The sequence below is a fragment of the Notolepis coatsorum genome, assembly GCF_963971535.1.
Source record: "Notolepis coatsorum genome assembly, chromosome: 19".
Taxonomy (NCBI): domain Eukaryota; kingdom Metazoa; phylum Chordata; class Actinopteri; order Aulopiformes; family Paralepididae; genus Notolepis; species Notolepis coatsorum.
In genome coordinates, this window is record NC_140183.1 from 88,158,710 (window position 1) to 88,179,506 (window position 20,797).

The 20,797-nt window shown below is 44.2% G+C and overlaps 1 protein-coding gene across 2 annotated transcripts in view; it reads right to left on the reverse strand.

Moving 5' to 3' along the window:
* Positions 1–20,797, reverse strand: part of chd4b (chromodomain helicase DNA binding protein 4b) — a 133,654-nt gene that overhangs the window by 99,075 nt on the left and 13,782 nt on the right. For both annotated transcript variants that reach the window (XM_084336800.1, XM_084336799.1), the window contains exons 6-11: positions 15,625–15,829; positions 15,347–15,468; positions 13,029–13,149; positions 11,023–11,195; positions 2,124–2,372; positions 1,417–1,620 (exon numbers count right to left, since the gene is read on the reverse strand). In XM_084336800.1, the coding sequence (XP_084192926.1) occupies positions 1,417–1,620; positions 2,124–2,372; positions 11,023–11,195; positions 13,029–13,149; positions 15,347–15,468; positions 15,625–15,829 (1,074 nt within the window). The remainder of the gene's footprint in view (positions 1–1,416; positions 1,621–2,123; positions 2,373–11,022; positions 11,196–13,028; positions 13,150–15,346; positions 15,469–15,624; positions 15,830–20,797) is intronic.

The window sequence follows — 20,797 nt, forward strand, 5'->3', positions numbered from 1 at the left end:
GACACTGGTGGACGACGCTGTGAGATAAAGTGAATAGCGCACAAGGATTGTGGGAAATGTAGTAAACTGGCACGAGAAATGGAGGAAATTGGAACACGGAGGTACGCTCGACTATGAAACCTCAAACGACTGTGGACATGCCGCGCAGTGTCCGGTCCGCTCACAGTACGCCCGAATATGGGAGCCTTTAGCTAACGTTACGACAGCTGCTAGTGATGTTGAGGGCTGCTTCTTTGATCAACTTGTGGAACCTCGAGACAAAGTTGTATGCAAGCTATGTAAACTACAGCTGGCCTACCTTCTTGTTTTATGCTAATGCTATTTTGAGAGTTCTAGCGTCAAGAATGTAAGTAGCCTACTTTTCAGTTTTTTAGCACATTATTGTAAATCATCCCTCAGGGTAAAACTTCTATATATTGAATAATGAATAGAGACAGAAGCGTCATGCAGGTCCTCAATGGTTTGATGACCATTTCCTGTTTCATGTCAAGGAAAAGATATCTTTCATGTGTATCACACCTTGTTCGGAGGTGCGTTTCTGTGTATGAATGTCCGTTCTATATACCATAAACTTTCATTAATTCGATCTCGCTCCAAGAGACGGCCCCTTCTCAGTCTAGTGGCAATTCCTCCTCACACACTGAGAGAGAGGATGTTGTTGATGTTAAAGGTCATTTATTTTGTTTACATAATGCGCAATGATAGATATTCGAATGGTTCGAACCTATGTGTTTTTTTTAGAAGGAATAGTTGAATGTTATTTTAGGCCAATTTTGACAGCCCTACTTCTTACACAGTAAGGACCATTCAGTCCATTTTGAATTAAATATAATTGCCTTCATATTATTTTGGTGGCGGTGGGAGACGCGTGCCACGTCCTCGTCACAGTAAAGACACAGAAAGACACAGCGTGTGTCCTTAAAGCAGGTGTGTGTGTGTGTGTTTTTTTTTAACAATATATTTATTGGGTTTTAGTTTGCAAATTACAACATGTATATCAGCAGAGCAGTATTCAGCAAACATTTTCACCCCGTTCTCCCTCCCCTAACCCCACCCCACAAAATAATAATTAACTTCAAAAACAGGTTCACATAGGAAGGATACAGATTTAAATAATATAAAATAAAAAATAAACATAAATAAATAATAATACAACCAAAATGTTTTACACATTAAGTAAAGGGTGTTTCTTGTCGTTTTTACACAATAAGAGTTGTCCCACAGTACTCCCCCTAATCGTGTTCTTGTTGAAGCAAGTTCCCAACATTCGTATTATGCTTTAAGAAGTACACAAACGGTCCGCAGGCATTATCAAAAATGTTTTGTTTACGTCTAACAATATACACCATCTTTTCCATTGACATGTTTGAAGCCATTTCTTTAATCCACATACCAATTCTTGGTCCATCAACATACCTGTAGCTCCTGCACCCAGGAGCACTGCCAGTAGGACATGTTGCACCACTTGACAAAGAACTCGCGCTCCCGGCGCCCAGCCAGCGGGGGAGGGTCGGGCGCCTCTGCCAGCAGGTCGTCGGGCCGGGGCACAGGTGTGGGTGCCGGAGCCTCTCCCCAGCGCCACGTCAGAACCCTCTGGACTTTGCCCTTTATAGGCAGGCACTGCAAGCAGAGAATCAGGCTGAGATGCTTAACCCCTGAATGGGCCGAGTCGTGTAAATTTTTTTGGGGGGATAATTATTCAGAATGCTGCTGAACAATTAGACCGTAACACAAAACTAAAAGAGCTAAATGAACTGTGCAGCTGGCAGTTTATCTCCAATCTTTTCAGTTTATTCCCCCACACGTTGTGACCCCCCCCCCCTCGCTTTATCTCTTACGCACAAGCGCAATCTGCAAGCCACATGCACACACACACACACGCGGAGGCACACACACACACGCACGCGGAGGCACACACACCCACACGCGGAGGCACACACACCCACACGCGGAGGCACACACACACACGCACGCGGAGGCACACACACCCACACGCGGAGGCACACACACCCACACGCGGAGGCACACACACCCACACGCGGAGGCACACACACACACGCACGCGGAGGCACACACACACACACGCGGAGGCACACACACACGCAACAGTGCGCAGCGCTCACCGTGCAGCGAGGGCAGATCCACTCTCCGTTGGGGATCTCTGGGAGGGGGGGGTTGAGGCAGTGGATGTGGTAGGAGGAGGGGCAGGTGTCACAGCACAGCAGCTCCCCTCCATCCTTACACACCCTGCAGTACTCGATGTGGTGGTCGTCCTCCTCCTCCACCCCTTCGTCCTTCCTCTCCTCCTCCTCCTCCTCCGCCTCCCCCTCAGACAGCTCATCCCTGGCCTCCCACTGGATCCCCTCCTTCTCCTGGTGACAGGAACAGGGAGGAGGGAGGTGTGTGTGTGTGTGTGTGTGTGTGCGTGTGCGTGTGTGAGAGAGAGAGAGAGAGAGAGAGAGAGAGAGAGAGAGAGAGAGAGAGAGAGAGAGAGGAGTGGAGTGTGGGGGGTGGGGGTAGACAGGCAGGGAAGGTATGCGGAACGGAGTGAGAGGGAAAAGGGAGGGGGGAGCGGGGGGTTGGAGAGAGCCGGGAAGGGGGAGGGGTAGAAGTGTGCATGTGTGTGCGTGCATGAGTGAGTGTGCGCGTGTTAGATGGGGTGGTGGAGGGAGGGGTGGGAGTGTGGGAGGGGAGAGGAAATGGGGGGGGGAGGGGGGTGAGGCGTGTGGTGGGAAATAAGAGAGGGCAGCCGGGAATATGAGAAAAGGGGGGGGGGGGGGGGGGAGTGAAGGACAAAGATAGAAGGACACAGATGGGGGGGGGGGGGGGAAGAAAGATTCTCAATCACAATTAGCTCAATATAATGGACCTGTCTCAAGCCCTGCCCTCTTTTCTTGATCCTCCAATCACAACTGTCGCTTACCTCGGACAAACTTGGTTTGTCCGAGGTAAGCGACAGTTGTGATTGGAGGATCAAGAAAAGAGGGCAGGGTTTGAGACAGGTCCATTCACAATAGGAAAATGGAGCTGCTGACAGAAGCTGAGGGTCACACTCTTCTATCTTATACTGTTCAATGTTTTAAATGCAGAGAAGAGGGGAGCGGTCCTCCCCGGCGGCCAGCGGCGGCCGAGAGGGTTCAGTGCACGTGTGGCTCACAGAACAACGTGCAAATAGATACACGGTAGTGATGTCTCTGCACGGTCCAACTGAATGGCTCATGCTTTGACCTGTCCTAGCGGGTCACACACACCACACTGTAATAGGGGAGTGAGATTAGGGTACTATTCGCTCAGTAATAGGGAGTGAGATGAGGGTACAATTCACAGAGTAGTAGGGAGGGATATTAGAGTACTGTTCACTTAGTAGTAGGGAGTGAGATGAGGGTACTATTCACCCAGTAGTAGGGAGTGAGATGAGGGTACTATTCACCCAGTAGTAGGGAGTGAGATGAGGGTACTATTCACCCAGTAGTAGGGAGTGAGATGAGGGTACTATTCACCCAGTAGTAGGGAGTGAGATGAGGGTACTATTCACCCAGTAGTAGGGAGTGAGATGAGGGTACTATTCACCCAGTAGTAGGGAGTGAGATGAGGGTACTATTCACCCAGTAGTAGGGAGTGAGATGAGGGTACTATTCACCCAGTAGTAGGGAGTGAGATGAGGGTACTATTCACCCAGTAGTAGGGAGTGAGATGAGGGTACTATTCACCCAGTAGTAGGGAGTGATGATGATGATGACTTTATTTCAGACTCAAGGTCCATATTATACATATACAAAACAACAAGAAGAATACAATAACAAAAGAAACAAGGCCAACAACATAGATTAAAATACATTAACACTTTAATCGCCAAGGTGAAACTCGTCATTCCCCGCCATGCTAATTCTGCCAATGACGCCGTAACACGTCATTGAGATCAATATTTCTAAAATCTGTGATCGCAATCATATTTCTCCCCCGGAGACTTGAGATCTACTGTTGATCCCCTCTCAACTCTCCAACGGTTCAAGAGCGCCATCTGGTGGCGGATCGGCGGATCGCCCAAACCGGAAACGGGGAAACGGAAACTGGTGCTCATCCAAATTCGGTCCGATCACTCGCTATAGGTCCCGGGACTCGAGCGCGACACAATGGATAGTGATCCGTTACCAATAACTCGATAAACAACATGATTTGGACGTATATACTATTATACAACCTGGAGATGGATCGCATATTTCAACATCCCATAATAGGAATATTTTTGCTCCACGCTCATCGCCCAACGCTACGAGGAAGCTGCGGTGAGTTTCAGCGTTTTTTCTTCAATCGGTGTTCTTCAATCGGTGTCCGAACCGAATGAATGAATGAATGAAAACTTTATTTAACAGATTGCAGAATGGGTACAATACAGTACGGCTCAATACATACAATTGTTAAGGGGATGCAGACCTGAGAAAGACGTTTGTCTTGTTTCCATCAGGGTCCCCCATTTTCAATTCATATAGACATATATGACATACATGACATACAGATAGTCAGTACTGCTACATCTATACATTTATGACATACCAGATTTGCAAATACAGTACTTTTTGTGATACAGAAGGAGTCAGGAAAAGGGAGTATATACATTTGACGTAGAAACTGTACATTGGAGGAGGTTGGGTGGGGGGGGTTGGGTACATTGGGATATTGACAACCATACTGGGTAATTTACATTGGAGGTGGTTGGGGGGGGGGGGGGGGGGGGCGGGGGGCACACTGTATAAACAAGTAACACTGTACATTGAGGGGGGGGGGGAGGAGACACTGTACAAACAAACACAATTGTACATTGAACTATTGACAAAACCATACTAGGTAAATGACTGTACATTGGAGGGGGTTGGGTTAGGATATTTACAGGGGCCAGTGTTGAATTGCAGTCTCCCGTAGGTGTCCCTTGAGAGAGGTTTTGAAAGTGGGTAGTGATCCACATTCCTTTACAGCTTTGGGTAGGGCGTTCCACATTGATGTGGCATAATTGCGAAACGTGTTTAGTCCCTTATTTGAGCCGAATCTGGGTTTAACATGATTTGTGGAGCTCCCTCTGGTGTTGTGATCGTGGTATTCACTGACCTTTGGGAAGTATTTTGACATGTACATGGGTACCTTGGTCGTGTAGTGTATCTTGTAGACCAGGCCCATTGCAAGTTGTTGTACTCTGTCGTCTACTCTAAGCCATCCTAGGTTGTCAAAGTGGGCAGGGGTGAGGTGGGTTCTAGGAGTAAGGTCAAGCAGTAGTCTGACCAGTTTGTTTTGAGATGTTTGTAATTTTGTTTTTAGCGCCTTTGAGGTGCTTTGGTACCATGAGGTGCAAGCATAGTCGTAGTACCCCTGAATGAGTGCTCCTGCCAGAGTCTTCAGGGTGTTCTTGTTTACCAGAGAGGAGATCCGGTACAAGAATCGAGTTCGTTGGTTGACTTTTTTTATTACATTGGATGCCATTTTGTCACAGGAGAGATTAGCCTCTAGGATGGAACCCAGGTAGGTAATTTCATCTTTCCTTGTGACAATATTGTCACCCACTGTAACTGAGAAGCCGTCGGTCTTGCTGAGTTTGTTATTTGAACCGAAGAGAATGGACTCTGTTTTGCCCATGTGTAATGATAGTTTGTTATCAGCGAGCCATATGCAGATTCTGCCTAGTTCCGAGCTGAGGGTTTTTTCAACCTGTAACTTGTTCTTGTCAGAGACCAGCAGGGCTGAGTCGTCCGCAAACAGGAACAAGTTGCAGTCACAAGCTGACGACATGTCATTTGCATAAATTAGGAACAGTAGCGGTCCTAGTATGCTTCCTTGTGGAACACCACAGCTCACTGTGAGGGGGGGGGATAGAGTACCGTTTACCTCCACCATCTGTTCCCTCCCCTCAAGGTAGGATTGCATCCAGCTCACTGATTGAAGTTTATGGATACCATGACTTAAAATCTAACTTTAGGTTAATTGTAACGTTAGTTTAGGTTCGTGTTAACGTTAGATAATGTACAAAATAAACGTATTTCGCTGCTATTCATCGCTCTTTTATTTTGAAACCCCCCAGAAGGAAGTCATTATATTTGCTTTAGTGACCGTCCGGTTCTGTGTTAGCTCCGGTTAGCTCCGAGCGTCCAGTAGTTAGTAGTAGATTATCAATACCAGCCATTGGATTACTGTTTTCTAAATTGGGGAGGCTTTTAATCGTCAAGGTAAGAGGATTTTAAGTCATGGTATCCATAAACTTCAATCGGTTCGGATCCTTTGAATGAATGAGAATGTAAACAAACACGGCTTCCACGTAGAAACCACTGACTGCGCGCAGAGAGGAGTCGTTCGGCAAAAAATAGTTCAGAGTATATCTGCTTAGAAAACGTAATTGTCTAATTCAATTATTTTTTACTTCTCCATGTGGTAAATACACAGGTCACAACATGTTTACAGGAACGTTTTGGAGTTGTATTTGGAGTGTATTTGGTGACTGTAGGCAGGGCTCTACGCCAGCGTTTCCGTTAGCCGGTAATTACCGGTATTTGACCGGCAAAATCTGTTGAAGTCCGACATATTTAATCTCTCCGGTCTTAATGTCTGGTGAAAATAATTCCCTGAGTCTAAGCACAATTTGATTATTTGAATTGTATTAAAATAGGCTCAAATTAAATAGCCTATGCGATGAACGAAACGATCATTACATTTGTTTCCTCGTTGCTTCTAATAATGACAACGACGTTGTCAGCGAGAGCTTAGTGCTGGGTGTGCGAACTTTTGTGAAGCTGCAGAGCCGGAGCAGCAGCAGCACAATGCAGTATTCCAGCAGTACTCCAATTCAGCCATTTTCAGCCAATGTTGGGTGGGGGGCGCTGCTGTGCGGTTCCCAGAAAAGAGCCAATAACAGCTGAATCAGCTGCTCTGCAGCGCCATACTCTTTGCAAATAAGTCGTTGCGAGGTGGAGAGAGTCGTCACGCAAACCACGATAATGTTGCCGTCTCTCTGCTTTCTCAGTTCTTCGCTTGATATAATTAATACAAATGTCCAATATAACGGAATTCGTTAGCTCATAAAAATGTGATTATAACAGACTGCTGTTTAGTGTCGGACCGACTGCCCACATACGCGGTCTATTTTATTTCAAGTCAGCAGCAGCACGGAGTATCGAGGGACTTATTTTATTTGGAATATATTAATGACTGTATACGCAAAAGTAGCCTAGTTTTAAGTAATAATATTATAAATCTACATGCCTTGAGGATGACATTCTTTATATAGCCTGCCTATCAATTGTTTTAAAGCTCAATAAACTATGACCGGAATTAATCTCATTTGTCCGGTAGATTGAAATCTTGCAGGTCACAGAGACCGGCAACAATTTTTTCTAACGGAAACCCTGCTCTACGCTAACCTTTTTCACTAGGGGCACAGGTGCTCCTAAATGAAAAAAGTTAGGAGCACACAAAGAAATTTAGGAGCACCCAAAAATATTTAGGAGCACAGTGAAAATATTTCAAGTAAAAGAGTTTTTTTTTTCAAAAATAAATGTATATTTGTACTGTGCGTGCATGTGTGTAAATTAGCTCTTGCTACAACCCTGCATGTTTACATTTTGTATTTTGTACTTGATGTTCATTAACATGTGCTGTCCCTATCAAATAAACTATCAAATCAAACTACTGCTACAAAAGTAACAGTCACTTAACTTTAGCTTTTGCCCCTTTTATGCATACAATGCCTATGTTTTGGCTGTGTTGCTCTTCTAGAGAAATAATCCTTTCAGGGTTGCCTATTGAAATACTGTAGTGTACACCTCCAGTACAGAAACATTGTTTATGAGTTTGCGTGTCAGGTAGACCATTGATTGACAGTCGAGTCTGCCAATTACGTCACACCGCTTGCACTCCGGCCGTCCGGCGCTGCAGCTGGACCCTATTGCCCACCTCTGCTGTTCATAACGCTAGCCAAGTTAGCTGTACACACAGATACACAGTGGGCCAGTGACTTTGGTGTAGGGGTGTAACAATGCATCAATCATAAGGGGGAAATTCAACTGCATCGATTTGAAAATGTTAGAATCGATTATCGCAATTTGAATGTGTACACACTACAGTGTTATGTTGTTATCATGTCCGTTACAGTCAACACAACGGCATACGCTACTGCATCAACGTTATGATTAACAGGCATTCGTTTTGTTGCATTAACGTTATATTACTATTGTTATCGCTAAATCTAGGTGTTCTAAAATATATTGCTATTGGTAAGACTAGAAGTTACATGTCTCGGGAAACTCTCGCATATCGCAATGGTGGCGTTTCAGGAAGTAAACAAGCCAAATGAGAGCTTCCGACTGGTCATTTGCTTTCTTTCTCTTGAAACCAGTCACGTCACTCTACTGTGATTGGACTTGTAGTTTTTTAATGTTTCTCGCGGCGGAGAAAAAAAAGACGAGAGGCTGTAATCTGTACTCGCACACCGTGCGCGTAATTGAGTTTTACGGTTCGCACACACATATTTTTAGGGGCATATGCGAGCAATTTGGTCGCACTGTAGAGCCCTGGTAGGGCACTAGGGAACGTCAGGCTGCAAAACCCCCCCACTTCCAGTGATGAAGCTAAGCTACGCTAACGGAGCGACTGTTCCCTAAGCTAAATGCACGCACAGAGACAAAAAAGGTATGTATCTTCTTGTCTAACTCCAGGGAAGATGTTAAATAAGCTAATTTCCCAAAATGTTGGAGTTTTCCTTTAAGTGTTCTAAAATAAGAGAGGAAAAGAGACTACCGGTAGTTATTTTGTATTACATGAGACTTTTAAGTTTAAGTCAAGCACTTTGTTATACCGTAAGTTAAGATATAAGTTATGTTAAGTCAAGCACATTGATATATGTTATGTTGTCCGTTTAAGAAAGTGCAATAAATGTTTTTATAAAATTAAAATTAAAAAGGGGCGGCTACGTGGCGTAGTGGGCAAGGCGCTCGCCACGAAATGCTGGAGACGCTGGGCTCGTCAGTTCGAGCCCAGCGCTCCACATTTGCTTTCAGTTTAGCTGGTCGTCCGTACTAATACACATTGGCCGTATTAGGGGGTGGGAAACTGATGGGTGGGGATCGGGCGTTGTGGACAGCGACTCCTACAGGTCGGTTGGTGCGCCTGCGCAGTAGAATCAGGAAGTGTCGGGGGCAGCGTGAGCCTCCCACGCGTTACTCCTCGCCACTGAGAGATCGAGCTGCGCAGGTGAAAAGATGCGACTGCTGTTACCTCAAGTACCGGAGGGGACTTGTGCTATGTATGACTTAGTCCACATTGCAGCCGGCTTGTGGGAGGCAAGAAACAGCGTCCGTGACAGGGGAGGGTTGAATTGGATGATACGAAATTGGGATGGGAGAAAATATAGAAAATGGGAGAAAAAGTGGATAAAAAAAAATTAAAATTAAAAAGAATCGTGAGAGAATTGTGATCTCAATTTTTTTTTTTTTTTTTTTTTTAACTTAGCGTTTATCGCTTTTCTGGTCAAGTATGACCGACAGAAACAGGTTGAAACGGGATGTAGAGCAGGGAAAGACATTCTGAGAAATGACGGCGGGTCCGGGAATCGAACTCGTGTCCCCCAGATCCGTGACGAGCACGGTTTTCCCCGACGCAGAAATAGCGCCGAGATATGCGGTGAGCTACTGGAGCTCCCCTGTGATCTCAATTCTTAGGGAGGAAAATCGTGATTCACATTTTAGCAAGAATCGCCCAGCCCTACTGCTGGTCCTCCTTAGTTTTCACTATCATAACAACACTCTTTTTAGGGTTGAATTTGATATCATGTTGTATACCATACACAGAGCAGATTTTAAGCAGTTTCTGTAAACCAGCACTATAGGGGGGACAGTATGACTAAGTCATAAGCATAGATCAGATGGTTGATAAGGCTCTCCCCCACCATACATCCAGTCTTACATTCCCTTAGTTTAGTGGAGAGGTCATCCATATATACATTGAACAGGAAGGGAGACAAAATCCTGCCCTGTCTTACTCCATTACCCACATTAAAATGAGCTGACATCGAGTTACCCCATTTAACTTGTATAAGCTGATGGGCGTACCAAAATGCTAAAATCCTAACTATGACCTTAGGAACCCCTCTTTGTGGTTTATTCTATCGAATGCCTTAGAATAGAGGCATCCATAAAGCATAAGAACATTGTAGAGTTCTGTCTTCTATACTTGGCTACTATTTATTTTAAAGCATATATGCACATGTCTGTTCCATGTTTTTGTTTAAAGCCAAATTGATTATCACTGGTGAGAATGTACATTTCTATTCTATACAATAAGATTCTCTCCAGCACCTTAGATAGTATGCTGGCTAATGCAATTGGCCGATAGTTGAACTGCTATCATGGAGTCAGGTAAAATACCATGTTTTAAAAAGCCAGAAAAGCACAAAGCAAGGAGAGGGATGACCTTACGGCTGGCATGCTTTAGATGTTCAGCAGTGATATGATCAGCACCACAGGCTTTGTTGTTATCTAGCTTTAGTATGGCATGTTGGATTTCCTCTGGACTAACACATACGTTCTCAGAGGGGTCTACATCTTCAGGTACAAATGTGTCACTTTTAATGCAATTAAACAGCTCAAAGTAGTGCTGTCTCCATACCTCTGCAATTTCATCAGATCCACAGACACCATTGATATTGAGATGAGGGTAAATGGTACTGTTCATCCAATAGTAGGGAGTGAGATGAGGGTACTATTCACCCAGCAGTAGGGGGTGAGATGAGGGTACTATTCACCCAGCAGTAGGGGGTGAGATGAGGGTACTACTCACCCAGCAGTAGGGGGTGAGATGAGGGTACTATTCACCCAGCAGTAGGGGGTGAGATGAGGGTACTACTCACCCAGCAGTAGGGGGTGAGATGAGGGTACTATTCACCCAGCAGTAGGGGGTGAGATGAGGGTACTACTCACCCAGCAGTAGGGGGTGAGATGAGGGTACTATTCACCCAGCAGTAGGGGGTGAGATGAGGGTACTACTCACACAGTGTGGGCAGCTCCACTTGCCCTCTGGGGCTTTCTCCATGTCGGGGTCCAGACAGACCATGTGGTAGGCTCTGGGACAGGTGTCACACAGGATGATCTCCCCTCCCTGCTGACACACCTCGCAGTAATCCTGGTGGTCCGTCTCATAGCCGTCACCGTCCTCTGTCTCCACTGAGACAAGACACAGGACAGAGAGAGATTAAGGACTGTGGAATACATGGGAGAAGTACTGAGGAATAATACGAGATATCGGGTTCGGGTTCAATTACTGAGTTACACAACTGTGTAGGCAGGGGAGGAAATTAGGCCATTTTACTCGCCAAATGCGAGTATTCTTTGTTTGGCGAGTGATTCATGAAGAGCACTCGCCACACTGGCGAGTAGTAAACAAAACAAAAAAATCATTCTGCAATCTGCTGATTCGCTTACTGGCACAAGCCGAACTCTGACCCCCCCCCTTATGATTCCTCCCATTTGCGCCTCATAATAATCCATAACCAATTAACATCATCGTTGCGCTCTAAGATCCTCCAATGAACACTATTTTTCTAGAAGATGCCGCCCATCTAGGGGAAGTGGACAGATCACTGCGTGCAGACCTACAGACTCCTGCCACCGGCTTGACAACGTAGACAAACTTAGACAAAAACACATCAGTGGATGAAAATAATTGCATGTAGAGTCGTCTCATGGGGCGAACAACAGCATGCGACGCGTCTCCTTCGAGTCGGATGAGAATGACAAGTGCATTATTATTATTATTATTATTATTATTATTATTATTATTATTATTATTATAGTGGGCGTGAGGCTCACTCAAGTCAACCAGCATTAGCATGTAACAAGCTACCATAACGCGCGTTCAACATAGTGGACGACTATATACTGAGCGGCTTTGCTTAAATGCAGCCGAGTGACATTTTATTATTACCGGCTTTCCCCCATATCACCACTCACCTGCTGAACCCCTAGCGTTGACATGAGATTCGATTCCAATGTATTGTCATCATACAGCACAAGTACAGTACAACCAGAATACGTTTGGCATCCAACCAGAGTGCAAATGTAACAAGTCAAGTTCAAGTTGTTTTATTTAGCTATTACATTACAGTGAAATGCTTGGTTCTTTCACTGCCCAGCCCAACCCAGTCCAACCTAGAACAGCCCAACTTTCCCTGCCAACCCAGTCCAGCCCAGCATCTTTCACTGCCCAGTTCAGTCCAACCCAGTCCAGAATAGTTCCCTCTTTCATGTTAATATGTGATATCCTAATATTTTGAAGAGTAGAGACGGTGTGATTAATATATGTTTTATGCTAATATTGTGAAGAGTAGAGACACTTATTAATGTTTTATGGTAATAAATATTTTAAAGAGTAGAGACACGGTGTGATTATTACTATGATTGAAAATCTATTTAGATGAAGACATACAAAGAAGTAATTATCACAATTAGCGATTTATTTATGGCTGGTAAAAAATCTGTTTGGCTGGTAAAAATAATCATATACTCGCCAGTTGGCTGGTAAGCCAAAAAGTTAGTTTCCTCCCCTGTGTGTAGGACTGTGTCAGAATAATGAAGATGATTAGTTTATTTTTATTTTTTTTATGGAGACCGTTAAAATCGAATTTGTCCTTTTAGGAAAACGTTTCAATGGACTGTTAAAAATATATAACTCTACAAAGGAAGTAAAGCAAACTGATCAGCAAACAAACCAGACTAAGTATATACTTTATTCAGGCAATCCAAATAAACGATGAACACTGTGCTCATGCCTAACAAAAATCCATAATGCATAGCAAACAAATCAATTAAGACTAAATTCCGAATAACTGACCACAAGAATGTGTAGTTGCACATGTCCCTATTCTGTAAGGTGTGATACTGAGTCTTGTATAATCCCTAACCTTTGTTCTTGTACATTTCAAGCAGCGTCCACTGCAAAATGACTATGTCTGCCATGCATATGCAGATGACTGAAAGGAATCACGTTTCCATGCCAACCTTTCTTTTTCTTCTTAGCGCTCTTGGGCTTCTTCTTGGTGCGACTGCGATTGGAACCGTCAGACACAGAGAAGCTGCCGTCATCAAAGTCACTGTCCACTTCTGGCTCGTCCTCGTCGCTCTGGCAGAGCAGAGAGAGAGAGAGAGAGAGAGAGAGAGAGAGAGAGAGAGAGAGAGAGAGAGAGAGAGAGAGAGAGAGAGAGAGAGAGAGAGAGAGAGACTGATGAGTAAAAAATAAGTGGCGCCTTGTAATAACGTGGATCATCAGTAGGCTTGGGCGGTATGACGGTATTACGGTATACCAGGATATTTCTAAATCCCGCCGGTATGATTCTCAATACCGTGACGTCACAGACTGCTATTACACTGACGCGGAGTTGATTGTAGTGCACAGCACGCGCCAGCAGAGGGTTACGTGGCTATCGTTCTGGGAGCTGGCGTTAGTACCTGGCTGGTGCGGGCTAACTGGCTATCGTTCCGGGAGCTAACGTTAGTAGTACTAGGCTGGTGCGGGCTAACTGGCTATCGTTCCGGGAGCTAACGTTAGTAGTACCTGGCTGGTGCGGGCTAACTGGCTATCGTTCCGGGAGCTAACGTTAGTAGTACTAGGCTGGTGCGGGCTAACTGGCTATCGTTCCGGGAGCTAACGTTAGTAGTACTAGGCTGGTGCGGGCTAACTGGCTATCGTTCCGGGAGCTAACGTTAGTAGTACTAGGCTGGTGCGGGCTAACTGGCTATCGTTCTGAGAGCTAACGTTAGTAGTACTAGGCTGGTGCGGGCTAACTGGCTATCGTTCTGAGAGCTAACGTTAGTAGTACTAGGCTGGTGCGGGCTAACTGGCTATCGTTCTGAGAGCTAACGTTAGTAGTACTAGGCTGGCTAACTGGCTATCGTTCCGGGAGCTAACGTTAGTAGTATTAGGCTGGCTAACTGGCTATCATTCCGGGAGTTAACGTTAGTAGTACTAGGCTGGCTAACTGGCTATCGTTCCGGGAGTTAACGTTAGTAGTACTAGGCTGGCTAACTGGCTATCGTTCCGGGATCTAACGTTAGTAGTACTAGGCTGGTGCGGGCTAACTGGCTATCGTTCCGTGATTTGTTTACTTGGTAACACGGGTTGCTAAGGAATTTAGGTTCGAGGTTGAAGAAAGTGCATTTTTAGGTTGGAAGAACGGCCCTAATGTCAACGTGTTTCAATATAAGCATTATGTATGGTGATAACGAGTATATTGTTACCTCCGCCCCCCCCGCTGATGAAAATGAAAGCCATACCGTCATAATACCCATACCGGGGTATTATGTCAGCAAGGTATGACGGTATGAAAAAGATTATACCGCCCAAGCCTAATCATCAGAGTTGATGGTTTTTTGAAGTTTTAAAGGGCCTGTGTCTTATTGATGACCTTTTCCAGTGTTTAGCATTGTTTTCTAGCAATGTGGGGTTGTATCAATGGGGTTTGTGTCTCATTCTCATTTTGGCTCATGAGTCCAGTCTCAAGTTCACGAGATCCTCCCTCAATGAACTAAGCTATTCTGAATTTCGCGTACCTGTGACGTCCAAGAATTCTCATCTGCATAACTAACGCCCCCTCTATGGTTGTAGCCACACTCAACCATTCGCACAACAACAGAGCGAGTGGAAATACTGACACTTCCTCAAATGGGTTGATGTGGCGCGGGTGCCGACAGAGAGAGCAGAGAACGAGCGAGCGAGAGAGAGAGGGAGAGAGAGATAGAGAGAGAGAGGGACACGGAGCACCCCACACACACACACTCCCAAACACACACACGCAGTCGGGAGCACTCGCATATCACTGGCAACCTGCTCCAAAATATCATTGCGCACGCTCCCACGCGCACGCCCATATTCCGATCCGTGCAATAATATTCACAGGGGTATATATTGTCATTTGAAACAAGTTACCAAATGCATTGTCCCGTGGGATTATGCCCCCCGTGGTGAAATTAATTAGTATCCCCCTCAATCTCTCTATGTCTCTCTCTGTCTGCCAGTGCAGACTGTGGGTGACTGTCACTCAAAGCGCTTATGGGCAGAGCCCAGCCCAAAACAGCTTGAAATCTTGAAGTGGAAAAAATGCTGCTTTAGAGTATTAGAGATTAGAAATAGAAAACAATTAATTTTTTTTGAAAAATAAACTTACAGATGTGTTCCATAGACTCACAGGAATTGTGTAACATTGCCCAAATAGTGAAAGGATTAGCAAAACATGGGACCTTTAAGGATGGTCTCGTTCTCTACTGTTTTTGGGGAGGTAAGACAGCCTTTTTTAAATAGGGGAACAGGGAAATAATCTTACAGAAGAACGCTTCCGTTTGCTGTTGAAACCGCCCAGTTTGATTTTGAGCGGAGCCACCTTCTTGGCTTTGGGCTTTGGTGGAGGCTTAGCGGCGGGCTTGGACTTCTTGCGAGCATTAGGACCTGGGTGGGGCACAATTAGAGATGTGAGCCTGGACCTACATTCATTACAGTATTGGGAAAAAAACATTTAAATAACAACCATTTAAATACATCTATTCATTTCACATTGTTGTAATTCTGACAACCGTAGGGAATCCCATCTTTCTCCTACTTCACCTTTGCCCTCTTTGGTCTTGGCCTTGCGGAGTGGGGGTGCGGGGGGGGGAGGCGGCGGCGGCGCAACGGCGACTGGAGCTGGAGCGGGTGCAGGTGGAGTGGCCGCTCTGCTCTCTGCCCCTCCCTCCGCCCCTGCCACCACCATGCTCTCCACAGCCGCAGCCACGTTGGCAGCTGCCAGGGCTGCATTGGCAGTAGCACAACCCTACACAAGCAGAGGGAGAGTACAGAGAGTCAGGGCAGGGATGCTGCATTCTCCCTGTACTGAGTACAAGTAAGGATCATCAAAAGAAACATCACAATATAGGAGTAGGGATGCATCGATACGATATTGCCATCAGATATCAGTCTGTTACCATGCTAAAACAGGGGTATCGGGTATGTCTTTTTCTCACACAGAAAGACGTTAGATGCCTCTAACTGTCCAATGACCACAAACTAATGGTCTACGTTTAGAACTCAAGAACCGGTAGTGGAAAAGTACCATGGGTGCATCCATTCCAGACAGTATGTAGGCCTGTGTGATGAGGGGTATCTTCCAGGGTTGCAAATTGTAAGCACGTTCCTTACTTGATCATTGATAACGTTAACGATCAATCATCGATTAATTGTAACTAAAAATAACCAATTTACCAAACAATAACAAATGTATTTGTTTCCTCAATCAAAAGGTTTATTTCCGCAGCAACATATTGCATTCTCGCAACATTGCATGGCATATGAAACATATTTAAAACACATTTGTCTCGACTCTAAGCGTGCGAGCTGCATGTGGCAAAGAAAAAAGAAGTCACTCGCCACTTAAAAAATCAAACCATATATTTAACAAATTCGAAAAAAGTTCTAAAAGTGGTTTTACATTAACTTAATAAATAAACAAAAACGAAAAATCTACTTATGTCCAATAGGCCTAACTAAATAACAGATTACGTGCATAAAACTGAAAACTACTAACGAAGCCAACAGCGGGAACGGGAAGCCATCAAACAAGGGTGAGCTGTCTGAACGTTACATGCATGAAATGCTAAAAACAACCTAACGAAGCAACAATAGTATTTTTTTAACACATTCATGGCCATTTGGATCCGTCTAAAATCACTGTAGACGGCCAGCATTTCTAAACAGACTTGCATAGTCTGTGGGGCTGTTTGTAGAGCTAAATCAATACTTTATAGTATTGCTATCTGTCCATTCTCATTGTCAATTGAGACCATAAACCGTCCCTTCAAAATGGCTTAAAGAAATAATTTTTTCATCAATACATTCTCATTTGATAGCGTCTTGAATATAAGCGTTATAAGGGATTTCGGCTGGGATATTTCCTGGAACGCGAGATACAGGCCGCTAATAGCAACTAACGTTAAATCCAATTGCATTTCGGATATACAGAAGCTACAGTTAAAACTCAAACTGCATATGATCGGTATGATGGTCCACCACGAATGCATGAAAGACGTCGTTTCTGATTATTGATTACCAATAACCGCGTTAGCCTCATTCGCTGATCGGGTGGATGGCTATCATAACAAGCCCTGATCAGCATGTAATTTACGTGAAAAAGATCTTACCGTGGGCCGGTTGGATCCCCCAAAGCATTTCCCAGTTATCGATCGCCATCTGGTAGATCCATATGTCCATTAGCTGATGATATATTCCTTTACTGCATAGTGAATTCGGCATCACAAAAGGTATTCCAAGCTACAGGCTGCACATCCAGAATCCAGCTAACTGGAAACTCCATTGAAAGTCAAAAAAAGAGTGCACCGTTCTGCCACAGGGCACACTGCATTATTGAGACAGCGCCCCTAAGAGGATCTGGCCGGTAATGCACTTTTCAGAATTCGAAGAGGAGGGTAGATCTGCAGTGCAGCTTGGTGACATCGAGTAGATTATTACAATGGAATAAAAGCCAAAACAACCTTGCCACGGACATGTCCGTGGTTGGTCCTCAACCGTTGGATTCGAAACACGGATTTATCCGTGGTTGGCCCCGAAACGGTTAATGAGGCTATTATTATTAGAGCTGCCGCGGTATTGATTATTTCCTTACCGCACAAATTTGCAAAATATTTCCTACCACCGCGGTTTTTACCGCACGCACAAAAAAAATTAAAAAAAAAAGTTTGAATGCATTTTTTTTTTTTAGTAGTAGTCTACTCTTTATAGCATATAGCCTGCCTCTAGTCTAAATGTCTATCTTTAGAGGATGACTTTGCAGCATGAATATTGTTTGGGATTCGGCAAGCACGCATTAGTTATTGAAAGTGAAACACGGATGCGCAGTTCACTCGGTGTCGCGGGCAGGGGTGGTTACCCCTAACCCCCCCGACCCTTTCTTATTATTATTACTATAAAGTTACTACTTTATAATAAAGGCATTCGTTTTGTGGCATTGACATTATATAGTTATACGTTCAATAACATCCGCGTATTTACCGGACCATAGCAAGCAATACTCATATCTCAGTTCCTTTCTTTGCTCAGAGCGTGCTGAGTTGTCCCATTCTGCAGTCTGTTAATAAAGTTTTCAATCAGACAAGTGTATAGAACGAAGGGCTTTTATTATAACATTCGTTGCAGACAGTAAAATCATTATGTCTCGTTTAGTACTCCTGAGGCGCGATGTTAGTCCACTCCGGCGGAGAGTTAAAGCTAACGTTATTAGCCGTGTTGTGATGAACTGACATTCAGGACGTAAAAACATGTGACGCGTCTCTCTTCTGACCAATCAGTGGTCTGCAATGTTTCACGTGACTTTTCTGGTACCCAATAGGGTCGCTTGGAACCTCGATAGACGAGTAGGGTATATCTGCAGAGCCGCAAGCCCAACGAGAGGAGGGTAATTTATTATTATTATTATAAAAAACAGCTGTGACGCGGTATTCAGCCTACTCTGCGGTGGCCGTGATGTAACAGCGATACCGCGGTAATGCGGTAATCGCGGCAGCTCTAATTATTATTATTATTATTATTATTATTATTATTTTGTAACAAGATAGCCTACATAGAACATAAATAGCCTGTCTCAGACTGACTCACATGCATGGTCCCGATTCCAGCCTGGGGAATCTCCCCGAATTGACTTTCCACCAGTCAGTCGGATTTGTATCCAGGGATGGGGAATCATATAAAGGTGGGAATGGCTTCTTTTAACCCTCGAGTCACTCTTGTCGCAGTTCTGGTCAAAAAGCCCTCCTTTTTTTACGTGTGTTTGTTAGGGATGGGTACCGAATTCGGTACTTTTGGGGTACCGAACCGAAACACGTCGGTACTACCGAGTATCGAATCAAGTGAGAAACCGAGAAAAAGAAGAAAAAAATTATAATTTTTTTTTTTTTTTACTTTTTTCTTTTCATGTCAACGTTCACACGCACAATATATGCTTACCTAGGATTTGACTTGATTCAACAACAAAGCAGTCGGAGCAATGACAAGCCGAAAACTGTCGAAATTGTAGTTATTTGAAGTTTGGATTTTTTCTTTTTACGACTGAGGTAGGTAAATTAAATTTCTTGAGACTAAAGTACCGAAAAAAGGTACCGTTGGGTACCGGTATCGATTCAAATGTGAAAGGTACCCATCCCTAGTGTTTGTGGATAGCGTTGGCTAGATTTTATGTATATGCCAAAAAAGTAGCTCAGTATCACATCTTGGACTCACATTACAATAATCCATGTTTTTTTTTTTTAAACAATCACTATTAACAGTTTGAGTGCCAGCCATTAACATGGGAAACATGGTTAAATGCCAGGACCCACTTCAATGATAGTGTTGTGAACGCATAATCTCTCTCTTAAATTATGGCTATGTGTCTAATCTGCCTGTCGTTTATCAATGACTTGTTTGCAGTCAACATTGTCGAAACGGATTGTTTTTTTAATCGGTTCATTTTCGTTTTATAGCATTTTGAAAAGCCCTGGTTTTTCAGGAAAATATATAGATTCCGTGATAAAGGGCATTTACTGGAATATTCTAGCATACACAAAAACGTTGTCATTTTTCGGCCTATTTATGAATCGTTTTCAAATAAACGCTAGATTATCGATAGTATATGTGTACTTATGCACGCTATAGAGGCGGGCTGAAAAATCGATTCGCTCATTTCCTCATCAGCGATCACAGCCACACACACACGCATAGGGCAAACGCTGATATATCTGTGAAAAAAGCTCTGATTATCCTAAGACTGGTCAAATAAATTCCTTACCTGAGATCAGATGTTATCCAAAAAGATTATTCCAATTCCTGATCGCCATTCCAAATATCGATCACGCTTATTGATTACAGTGTTGGGTCCTGTAAATACATAATCCACGCATTTTCCGGGCCGGCAAGCACAATCGATCCTTCAGTTGGCTTTACGGAAAAGTTAAATGAGCAAACTGGCCACTCCCCTGCATCAGTGTAAAGTAATAGGGTGCAGTTACACAGGGAGAGACGATAGGGGGCGGTATCTTCCCAATTGAGCTCAGAGAGACTCTGCAGCACTAACCCGAGGCTCGATTGATGAAATATGAATTCAAATCGCCAATGGAGAAAAAACGACAAACAAACGCTATATAGCGTCGGGGGCACTCAAAGGTCGGCATGAACTAACGACAAAACGCGTCCGTGGCACTCAATGTGTTAAGCGCGTGAACAACAAGTGTCACTCCTTTCACCCTAGTCGCAGAACTGGACAGGTTAGGGTTAGGGGGTTAGGGTTAGTGATGCACGATATATCGGCTGCCGATATAATATCGGCCGATATGGCAGTTTTTTTACACATCGGTATGGCCTTAAATAGTTTCAAAATATCAGTAATTTCTGAAAATAAGTTACAAAAGTAAAAAAAAAAAATGCGTTTTGGAAAATCGCTCTTTATTTGATTATCATAAAAAAGTGTTTTCTATACAGAGATATCGACATCGGTAAATATCGGTATCGGCCAGAACAGCAATATTAATATCGCTTATCGGTATCGGCCACAATTTTCACATCGGTGCATCACTAGTTAGGGTTAGGGTTAGAGGGTTAGGGTTACATCAGAGATGTTAACGGTACCTTCAGAGGGTTAACGGTACCTTCAGAGGGTTAACGGTACCTTCAGAGGGTTAACGGTACCTTCAGAGGGTTAACGGTACCTTCAGAGGGTTGTTAATGTTACCTTCAGAGGGTTAATGTTACCTTCAGA